Below are 12,024 nucleotides of genomic sequence, written 5' to 3'. Positions count from 1 at the left end.
GTATAGGTTTTAAAAAGTGTTTAGTAGCCTAAAGGAAGAATGGGGAAAATATGTAGATTTAAGGGAAAATTTGGTTTAAATAGTTCAGATATGATTGATAGATAAACAATTAAAGGTTAAGTGGATATGGTGGCCAGAGGCTAGTAGGGCTTAAAACAAAATGTTAAGGCCTAATCCTATCTTATCTAGTGATATTGAAGCAATTCTAGTTGTTGCCCAATCCCCAGGGCTAAGTAATTTTGAGGAAGCATGGTATGCCAAAATGAGTCAGATGGAGCCTAACTGATATTGTCCTCCATGTACAGAGGACCAAAGCATTTCTGTAGATTCACCCACTTTCCTAGTTGTCCGTGAGCCAAATTACCTGATCATGCTTATAATTATTTGTTATATTGTTAATGTGTTCCGTGTCTTCTGTCCCTGTAATAGGTATTCTTTACCCATCATCAGCTCCCTTTGGGCATCAAACCTGACCTTGGCCTTACTTGCACTATTCTTTAGTCAGCTGAATACACTGAATAATTCAAGGATATGATAATATAGTATTTAATTTTGCATGAATATTATTACAACTGTATTTTTAAAATATATACTAGTATGTGGAAAAATATTAAAGAGATACTAAAAAATTATTTAGATTTGTACATTATTTATTTTATATTTTATAAAATATTTTTATTAATATTAAAATATATAAGCCAAAATCCACAAGATGTAGTGTATTTGTGAATTTCTTAAAACAACCACAGTAGATAGGCCAGTCTACATTATGGCAAAGGTAAGATATTCTTTGTCATCCAAGGTGTTAGGAAGACCATGAATCTAAGAGGCACTGTGAGAAAATATTATTGAGTATTCTAAAAAAATGATTTTAGCTTCCCTCGAAGGCAATGATTTCTTATGACAATGGCATATATCAAGCTGTTCACAAGTTCAGAAAGCATTACTATCAGATATTTTATGTGCATACTTACCCATTTGCACATGGCTAATAAACCATGAGATTTAGTAATTATAAATACATATTAGGAAATTTGGGAAAGGACAGTTTATTGCACCAAGATTAAATATTAAATTTTTATTTTATGTTTGAATTTTCTGAGTTTTAGGTTAAAATGATGTAACTGAAAACTCTTCTTATTTTAAAGGCAGAAGAGGAAAGGAACTATCATATATTTTATCAGCTTTGTGCGTCAGCAAAGTTACCTGAATTTAAGATGTTGCGATTAGGTAAGAATATGGCATTAGATTTATTGCACTAGTATTGTTTTCTGTTAAATTATGTTAATTATGAGTTTATAAGCTTACTTGTTAAAAAGAAGATTATCTCATACTGGAATATTTATGGATGACATAAGAGTTCTGCAATTGGCTTCAAGGTAACCCATGGCATAGGGAAGGAGGAATAGCTGTCTAAATGAAACAAGATTGGTCTTGTTTAAGATGAATGATGAGTACACAGGTGCTCATTATACTAGTCTCTCTACTTTTGCATATGTTTGAAATTTGCCTTACTAAAATAAGTTAAAGGAGTTTATGTGATGGAAGCCTGCCAAGTTTCTGATGAGGGGAATGAAGTGTTTGAAGCATGTTGATTGGAATAATACCGATATAGGAAAAGACTATTCGTTTCACCAAATAAGATAAGTAAACTATGAACATTTCACTTTATTATATAATTTTGAGTTTTGTATTAAAATATAATTGAAAACACAGGCAGTGGAACTCCTGACTCTATACACTCAACTGCACGGTCATTGCTCCTAATTCAGAGTAGACGAAAGGGTAGAAATCTATTTCATAGACTGCAAATCTTTTCCTTCTTATTTGCAGGAAATGCAGATCACTTTCATTACACAAAGCAAGGTGGCAGTCCGGTGATTGAAGGAATCGATGATGCCAAGGAGATGGCCCATACCAGGCAGGCCTGCACTTTGCTAGGTAATGTGATTTTATTCTTGAGCTCTATGAGCAATAGCTTTTTGACTCAAGCAACCTTTATTTGGATTATTGACTTAGCTTCATATTAAGTGGTGAGTATAGTTGAGGGATATTTAACATTCCTTATAAAACACATTTGGAGCCGAAACCGGTTTGGCTCAGTGGATAGAGCGTTGGCCTGCGGACTGAAGGGTCCCAGGTTCGATTCCGGTCAAGGGCATGTACCTTGGTTGCGAGCACATCTCCAGTAGGAGATGTGCAGGAGGCAGCTGATCAATGTTTCTCTCTCATCGATGTTTCTAATGTTTCTAACTCTCTATCTCTCTCCCTTCCTCTCTATAAAAAAATCAATAAAATATATTTTAAAAAAAAACACATTTGGACAGCAAATGGGCACAAGTTTTTTTGTGTATTTTTTTTTGCCCAGAGTGGTAACTGTTCTAAAATTAGATTGTGGTGATGGTTGCACAACTTTGTAAATTTACTAAAAGTCATTGAATTGCATACTTACAACAGGAATTTTAAGGTATGCAAATTATCCTTCAATAAAGCTATTTAAAATGCACATTCAGGACATCAAGGGAGGTAGGACTAATTAACTCTGCTTAAGTTTTTACAAAATCTAAAACCTAGAGATAAATGAAATGGGTTCATATTTTGTAGGGTTTTTTTTGTTGTTTCCTGTGGCTGGAAAATGTGACTGAGCTGCTTGGGTAACAAAACAATGTATTACACGTTGAAATGACTCAGATGTCACTGTCTTCTTTCTGATATTTAAAAAATATTGGGTCTACATATAAATAAATAATTCTTTAGAACTTAGTGTACAACTTTCATGAAGAATTATTTATATAAAAACCTCAAAATATGAATAAATCTAAAATTGTATGTTGGTAATTTTGAGGGTACCCTGAAGTGAATTAATTTAATTGAAAAGCATTGCTATTCAGAGTATGGTCCAGAACCACTATCGAGCTTGTAAAAATTCAAAATCTCAGATCTAACTCAGACCTACTGAATCAGAATCTGCATTTGAAAAAGATACATGGGTGACTCATATGCATATTACATTTTGAAAAACACTGCCTCCTAGGCATAAATCTGTTGATAAATAGAAAATTAGAAAACAAAACATAACTCAGGAGGTGGCAAGAACATTCATTATAAGATCAATGCTTAGTTCCCCTGGATATGATTACACATTTGGAAATAATTTTACTGTATTTACTTGTATGTATACACATCTAATATTCTGGAAATTCTTACCTTATTGAAAAATGAAGGCAGATCTGATCAAAAGCCAAGAGCTTTCCAGCTTTCTTATCCTCCCTTATACTCAGGTCCCACTTGAATGCTGCACTTGGACACTCATTCATCAGCCTGAACACTTTTAATCTTGGGGTCTCTTTGGCTTATACTAGGTCTGTAGTTAAAAGAAGTAATTAAAAAATCTGACCTAAAACTTCCTTATTGGGCTACAATTTGCATTTGAAGTAGAGATGAAAAGAAAAGGTAATAATGTTAATAAAATACTTAAATCTAGTTTATGAAGATGATGATAATTTGCTTAGCATTTACCATGTGTCATGGAGTGTACATTTTCTCATTTAAAGTTCGTAATCACTCTTGAGCTAGTCACAATTATTCCCATATCTCAAATGAGAAAAAGAAGCAGAGCAGGGTGAAGCTACCTGCCCATGTGAGATGGCAGGTCGGGAGCAGAGCTAGGCCTTGAGCCCAGGACCAGATGTGTCTCACTCCACACCTCATGCTCTCAACCATGATGGAAATAATGTTAACTGTGATACATTATAATGTGCACAATATCTGGCAATGTTTAAGAATTAAAAATAGGCTTAAAATTATCTGCTATAATTATTTAAGAATTAAACATAGGCACATAGGCTTAAAGTTGTCTGCTATTTAAAAATTAATCACTGTTCATTTACTCTATTGTTTCAGGTATTAGTGAAAATTATCAGATGGGAATTTTCCGAATACTTGCTGGCATTCTTCACCTAGGTAACGTTGGATTTACATCTCGAGATTCAGACAGCTGCACAATACCTGTAAGTTCAGAACAAGCTTGGTGTGATGGCAGTTGATTTGTATTTTAGATTTGTTACTTCTTTATGGAAGAAATATATTTGAAGTCTCTCTGTTAACATTATCAGAGAGATAATTATCAGACATGTGAAATCTTAAAGTGAAAATAAATACAGATTCTAATCCCTGGTGCACAGTGATTGTGTGTGTGTGTGTGTGTGTGAGAGAGAGAGAGAGAGAGAGAGAGAGAGAGAGAGAGAGAGAGAGAGAGAGAGAGAGAGAGAGAGAGAGAGAGAGAGAGAGAGAGAGAGAGAGAGAGAGAGAGAGAGAAAGGCAGAGAAAGAGAGACAGAGGATAGGAGACTCAAACTTGTATACATGTCTGATCTGTATAAACAGAGGTTAGAAATATATGTGAAAGCTGGATTGATGAGTCTAGTGAGAAGGTTTTATTTGGCACAAGTGCCAAGAATTGATAACTTTATTTTTTCTCCAACTGATAGGGTTCAAAAACTATTCAAAAACTGTTATCAGTGGTTACTCCTAGGAAGAGGGACTAGATGGCTGTGAGATGAGGTGTCTTCACTATGATTTACATATTCTTCCACACAGAATTAAAACGCACTTCCATATGTGAAAACATTTGTTTAAACTAACAAACCTGACAATCCAAATTGTCCTCATTGGGCATTTGTGATTTGTAGTGTTTGCTGATCATTATCATCAAAGATAACACACACACATACACACATACATATCATATGTACCGGTATTTATTGGGTATCTTTTAACTTTATTAAAATAGAGGAAGTTTTAATATAATTAATTCTTTTTCCAACCTGCTTCTTCAAGGATTGTAATAGAAGATAATCTTGAGATTTGTGTTTGATTCTTCAGATATCTTAGTTGATATTAGCAAATTTACATGTAGATTAACTTGTGACTTAAATTTGGGTAAATTCAACGTTAGTTTTGAAATATATGCTTCAGTATCTCTGTTTCGGTTCAGTCCCAACTCTGCTATTTACTCACTGTGTTTTTGGGTAAGTAGCTTTGCTTCTTTGAACCTCAGTTTTGGACTAGGTGCTTTCATTGACCTTCATGCTGAATAAATTATATTTTAAAATATTTTTAGAAAACACATAAGAACCACTCAGAGGCTAAAAACTTGGTAGAAATAGGAATGCAGAGAACAAAGCAGAACCCTGAAGTTAAGACTCATCTTGAGGAAATTTGCAGAACCCAGTGATCATGAGCTTTGGATTTCATAGCTAAGTGGGATGCAGAAGAGAAAAGATAAAGCCTAGTACTTACATAAACAGGGGAGCAAATACAGGAACCACTACTAAAACGGAGACCCTAATCGGGGAACTAATAATAAACTTGTCCACCACCCACTCCAAGAGTACAAAGAAAAATTCATCAGGCTCAAGCCTTGGTGCTCAGTAGAGGAGGAAAGTATAGTTCCCTAAAAATTTATAGCAGTGAATTGACCATCACACATACTCCCAGGCTGACTTCATAGTTCCTGGATGATCCCAGAAAGCTACATACAGAAAACTTAGCTAAATTTGTCCTGCAATGGTAGTGCTGTAGATGTTGGACAGAAGCAAATGCAGATTTACTTTGGAGGATCCACCTTCAATCAGGGCCTCAATAGAGTTTAGAAAAGTTACAACAAATTTTGGTTCATAGTGAAAAATCTTGAATACCACAATGAAACAAAATAGAAGGACTTAGGTAAAATAACAGAATAGCAAAGTTCAAACCTAAGAAAGAAATTAATAGCAGATTTGACACAACTAAGGAGAAAACTGATTAGCTAGAAGCTAAATGGGAAGAAATCCAAAATGCACGAAGAATTACTTAAAAATAATAGATAAGAGAGATGAAGGATATAGTAATAAATTCTAATTTTAATCTAATGAGAATTTCTGACAGAGAAAGAAGAAAATAAGGCAGACATAATGTTTGAAAATATAATTTCTAATAAATTTCAGAACTTGTGAAATGTCACTAAACTACAAATTTAGAAAGTCCAAAAAATCCCTGTTAAAATAAAGAAAAAGAAAATCTACCTGTAAGCACCATAACGATACCAAATGCAGAGAGAAAAATCTTCAAACAGGCAGAGAAATATGATGTTCAGCAATACTCTTGAAGAAATAGCAATTAAATTGACAGCTCATTTTCCAATTTCTACAATGAGACAGAAAACAGTGGACTACTATCTTTATTGTTATAGAATAAGTTACTATTAACTTAGAATTGTATATCCAATAAAAATATCTTTCTGGAATGAAGGAAAAATAGAAGTGTTTTTAGACAAATAGACATTTGTGAGAATTTGTCACCAGTAGTCCCTCACTAAAGGAAATATTAAAGGACATAGTTTAGGCAAAAGGAAAATGACCCCAGGCAGAAGATCTAAAATGTGAGAAGAAATGATTTAATAGACTAGTAAAGTTCAGGAAAATATAGATAAAATTTGATTAGTTAAAACAATGATAATCCTATCTAATAAAGGGAGAATATGCAAATTGACCATCACACCATAACAAGATGACGGCGCCCACAGCAGAGGCAGGGATCCCGTAACATAAGATGGCTTTGCCCACAGTGGAGGCGGGGTTCCCATAATGAGCCGTAACGAGCTATCAGCAGGGACCTGAGGCTGCGCCCCCCGCCCAGTGGGGCTTGATGGGGCACCTCAGGCCATGCCTCCCACCCCAGCGCCAGGACATGGGACCTGAGGCCACGCTCCCTGCCTGGCTTGGCTTGACAGGGGACCTCAGGCCACGCCCCCTGCCCTCAGGCCATGCACCCTGCCCCAGCGCTGGGCCGGGGAACCTGAGGCCGCGCCCTCCCCACCTGGCGGGGCTTGACGGGGGACCTCAGGCCACACACCCCCACCTTGGCGCCGGGCTGGGGGACCTGAGGCTGCACCCCTTGCTCAGCGGGCTTGACAGGGGACCTGAGACTGCACCCCCTACCCGGCGGGCTTGACATGGGACCTTAGGTTGCACCCCCCGCCTGGCGGGGCTTGATGGGTGGGGCCAGCCGGGTCTGGATCTCTCCCAATGGGGTTAGGGCCGGCTGGGTCTGGGTCTCGTGCGATTTCGAGGTGCACGCGTGTGGGTGGGGACTTGACTCTGGGTCCCATGGCAAGCCCCAGACTCTGACAGGAGGAAGATTTTCATATACATTTTACTAATTTTCTTTCATCTCTGACACTTCTAGTATAGAGAATGGCCAAATAGCAATATTAAAATATTTCCTCTAATTCCCTTTTAATGTGCATGAATTTCGTGCACTGGGCCACTAGTCTATATTATAAAAGGCCAGTGGCCATAAGGTCGTAATGCCAGAATGACCAAACAACTGGTCACCAGGAGGTGCATGGAGCACCTCTCGGTCCCTCCCCCTGGCCCATGAGCTGTTCGTGGCAGCGGGGCGGGGCTCGGCAGGCTTCGTGGTGGCAAGCTACTCTTGCACGGCGGGTCTGGGGTCCTGCTGGCATGGCGGGTCTGGGTCTTGCACAATTTCGCGTGCTGGGCCTTTAGTAAAAATAATGTATTGGGCTGCAAAAGATAGCACTCTCTATAGAATACTTATTAATTACAAAGGGAAAAATAGTTATCTTTCTAGTTGGAGAAACCTAGCGGACATTCCTTTAACCAAGTGATCACAATGGACATGACCAGTAATGGGACCAAGCAACATCACATAACTTCTGATATGGAGCACTGAGGAGAGTGAAACATCACTTCTCTGATATTCCTGCTAAAAATGCATGACCCAGATCTAATCATGAGGCAACATCATACAGACCCAAATCCAGGGACAGACTTAAAAAATGTCAAGATCACAAATGAAAAAATAAAAAGAGTGAAGAAGTGTTCATATTAAAAGAGATTAATGAATCCTGGCCATGTAGCTCAGTTGGTTCCAGCATCACCTTGGTACACAAAGGTTGCGGGTTCGATCTCTGGTCAGGCATACAGGAATCAACCAATGAATGCATAAATAAGTAGAACATGAAACAACAAATCGATGTTTCTCTCTCTTTCTCTTTCTTTCTCACTCTCCCCCTCCCCTTCCTCTTTCCCTCCCTCCTTCCCTCTCGTCCTCTCTCTAAAATCAATTAAGAAATAAAGTTTAAAAAATTAAAAGAGATTAATGAAGCATGATAACTAAATTCATTGAATGAATCCAGATTGGATCCTGGACCATAGAAATGTTTTGTATGTTTGTTTTTTCATAGTAGAAATTATTAGATCAATCAGTAAAAATTGAATTAGATCTATAGGTTAGATAATAAAGCTGTATCATTGCTAATTTTCTGATTTATTATACTAGAGGCCTGGTGCATGAAAGTCATGCATGTGGGGGGGTCCCTCAGCCTGGCCTATGCAGTCCAGGAGCCCTCAGGGGATGTCCAGCAGTTGGACAGCCTTAGCACTGCCGTGGAGGCAGGAGAGGCTCCTGCCACTGCTGCTCTGCACGCCAGCAGTGAGCCCAGCTTCTGGCTGAGCAGCGCTCCCCCTATGGGAGTGCACTGACCACCAAGGGGCAGCTCCTGTGTTGAGCATCTGCCCCCTGATGGTCAGTGTGCATCATAGCAACCAGTCATTCCACCATTTGGTCAGTTTTCATTTTAGCCTTTTATTATATAGGATACCCTAGATATGTAAGTGATTAAAGAGATTCTAACGTAAGAAGTCACACACATAACTATCAAGCTATCTTTTTAAAACCCTTCAGTGGCCTCCCATTGCTATCAGGATAAAGACCAGCCATGGTATAGCCCAGCCGTGGGCAAACTATGGCCCACGGGCATCCGGCCCGTTTGAAATGAATAAAACTAAAAAAAAAAAAGACCGTACCCTTTTATGTAATGATGTTTACTTTGAATTTATATTAGTTCACACAAACACTCCATCCATGCTTTTGCTCCGGCCCTCCGGTCCAGTTTAAGAACCCATTGTGGCCCTCAAGTCAAAAAGTTTGCCCACCCCTGGTATAGCCTCTGCCTGTCTCTGGCTTCATTACATACATCTCCCTCTCTCAATTTCAGTCCTGCATATTGATGGTCACCCTCCCATCGCAGCATTTTTACATCAGCTATTCCCTCAGCTTGGAAGACCCTTTCCTCCCCCTTTCACCAAGTTAATACATTCTTGTCTTTCAAATCTGAACTCCATGTCTCAAGGCAGCTGTCTCCTGCCTCTCTGAAAAGGATACATGCATCTCACCTGCAATCTTACTGCAGTGTCCTTCTCCTTTATAGTAATACTAGAGGCCCGGTGCACGAAATTCGTGCAAGGGGCTTAGCCCTTGCAGCTCCAGCTGCCTCGAGGCCCCTCCCCCTGCCCACTAGTCGTTCCGCAATCCAGTCTAATTAGCATATTAGCTCTTTATTATATAGGATTACATGTTGGGGAGCAATTATTTGATGAATATCCATTTCTCCCATCCAAGTACTAACCAGGCCCGACCCTGCTTAGCTTCCGAGATCAGACGAGATCGGGCGCGTTCAGGGTGGTGTGGCCGTAGACGAATATCCATTTCTATATCCTAGAACTATTAGTTCTAGGAGGACAAAGACCCTGTCTGTTTTTGTTTACTGGCATATAATAGGCTCTCAGTAAATATTTGTTGACAGGCTGACTGATTTTCTGATTGACTGACTGAATAAATGTGTCTGAAAAGAGATACAAACAAATACTCTGAAGAGATAGGTGATTTTTGAAATGAGCCTTAGAAGAAATTACAAATGCTGCTTAGATGCTGGTTTGATGGATGATTTTGATTATTATCATCACTGATCAGCTCCTCAGTGATTTGGGTGTTTGTTATAAAAAGAATTTGCTAGGTTTTATTGTTACCACTTTGTTAGTATTTTTCAGTAAATTCTTATTTGATTGATCTTGTCACTGGAGATATCACATTCTCTTTTGACAGCCCAAGCATGAACCTCTCAGCATCTTCTGTGACCTCATGGGTGTGGACTATGAGGAGATGTGTCACTGGCTCTGCCATCGGAAGCTAGCCACTGCCACAGAGACATACATCAAGCCCATCTCCAAGCTGCAGGCCACGAATGCTCGCGATGCTTTGGCCAAACACATCTATGCCAAGCTCTTTAACTGGATCGTAGATCATGTCAATCAAGCGCTCCATTCTGCTGTCAAGCAGCACTCTTTTATTGGAGTGCTGGACATTTATGGGTAGGCATATTATGCTTAGTGGCCTGCCAGAGACCATTTCTTTTTAGAGATTTTCTAGTAACTTTATATGGGTATTTGATTCTGTCTCCTACTGGTAAGAAAAAAAAAATTACAAGAGAATCTCTGAAAATCTTAATTTCATTTGCTAGTTTTCCTTCTCTGGGTACCCTTCTTTAACTTTATATTTGTGCTTTTTGATGCCTAATTTTTCATTATCTGCTTCAGTTTTTCAAAAGAACCTATGAGATATCTATTCCCAGTTCCCTTCTATGTGTGTCTCTAGACACTGAGTCTATACACTGATAAGAGCAATGGCTTTTTCATATTACCAAGTGTTCCCCACTTGGGGATGGAGTAGCCCTTAAAAACTTATACTGCTGAGTTCATCTACATGTCAGAATATTTTAAAAAATCTCTCTGCCACTTGGCTGATGCCTGTCTTCTCAGTACATACCCCATGTACTGACTTATAAACCTTTATCTTCACTGATATGGTAAGAAAGTTTCACAGTGTTGGGGAATTTCCTATTTCTTTCTAATATGCACATTTTGGATATTTTTTACAAACTACTTGTTACCTTTTCTTCTCTTTTTGTTTTACAGATTTGAAACATTTGAGATAAATAGTTTTGAACAGTTTTGCATAAATTATGCAAATGAAAAACTACAGCAACAGTTCAATCTGGTAAGAATTATTTTTTAAAATAATATTCTGCTGCCGAAACCGGTTTGGCTCAGTGGATAGAGCATCGGCCTGCAGACTGAAAGGTCCCAGGTTCGATTCCGGTCAAGGGCATGTACCTGGGTTGCGGGCACATCCCCAGGGGGTGTGCAGGAGGCAGCTGATTGATGTTTCTCTCTCATTGATGTTTCTAACTCTCTATCTCTCTCCCTTCCTCTCTGTAAGAAATCAATAAAATATATTAAAAAAAAATGTTTAAAAAAAAATGTTTAAAAAAATAATAATAATAATATTCTGCTATAAATTATTCTCTTGAATTCCTAGTCTGCATTTAAAGTCTGATTCCTGAAATGAAGTTATGAGTTACAACTATTATCTGGTGTTTAGAACAGCTAAAGTGCTGAGGAAGTCATGATTAATAAATGATATCACATTAGAAAACTGTTTATGGTCTAGATGGGATTCAAGGTCATCCTTGGATTATTGTTTGAGAATAGTGAAAATTTTGTACAAATAAGTTGAGTGAGAGAAGCAAAAAGCTTTGAGCGTAAGGATATCCTTCAGTTTCTTTTCCTGAGGCTAAATATATGTGGAGTTATGACTACCTTAACTCTTAACTCTTGTTGTATTTGCAAGATGCCAAAACAAAAATTCAGAACGTATTCTCTTTTCTACATATTTTTTACATATTTTCTTTTCAACAGTTTGAGACATTCACTGAGACAAACTGCAATGAGTGTATTTTGAGAGTAGAGTGTCTCTTGTGAAGTAGGAATATCAAATGTCTAAGAACATTATCATGATGTTGAGGGATTTGAAGGTGCTTAAAAATGAGGGGTAGCACAGATGCCCTGAGCCGAATTGCTTTGGTTACAGTCCTACTCTGCCTTGATCCAGGGGACTTTGGACAAGTTAAGGGACCTTCTTGGCCTTATTCTCCTCATCTGTACAGTAGAGTAAATAATAGTACCTACTGCATATTGTTCTATGGATTAAATGAGTTGGGATATGTAAAGTGCTCACCACATGCCAGGCACAATTCTGTGTGCAAGATTAGGGGTAGTTATTAGTATTGATGAAAGAAGATATTAAAAATGAGTCACCCATAGGAATTGGAAGATATATG

General features: G+C 38.3%; 1 protein-coding gene across 9 annotated transcripts in view; it reads left to right on the top strand.

Annotated features, from left to right (window-relative positions):
- Positions 1-12,024, top strand: part of MYO5A (myosin VA) — a 200,662-nt gene that overhangs the window by 95,592 nt on the left and 93,046 nt on the right. For all 9 annotated transcript variants that reach the window (XM_036301823.1, XM_036301814.1, XM_036301793.1 and 6 more), the window contains 5 exons: positions 1,149-1,230; positions 1,834-1,941; positions 3,904-4,010; positions 9,951-10,216; positions 10,820-10,901. In XM_036301823.1, the coding sequence (XP_036157716.1) occupies positions 1,149-1,230; positions 1,834-1,941; positions 3,904-4,010; positions 9,951-10,216; positions 10,820-10,901 (645 nt within the window). The remainder of the gene's footprint in view (positions 1-1,148; positions 1,231-1,833; positions 1,942-3,903; positions 4,011-9,950; positions 10,217-10,819; positions 10,902-12,024) is intronic.

This window comes from Myotis myotis, unplaced genomic scaffold (genome assembly GCF_014108235.1).
Source record: "Myotis myotis isolate mMyoMyo1 unplaced genomic scaffold, mMyoMyo1.p scaffold_m19_p_1, whole genome shotgun sequence".
NCBI classification, from domain to species: domain Eukaryota; kingdom Metazoa; phylum Chordata; class Mammalia; order Chiroptera; family Vespertilionidae; genus Myotis; species Myotis myotis.
Note: the sequence above shows the minus strand (reverse complement) of the source record. Positions and strands in the feature narration are given on the sequence as shown.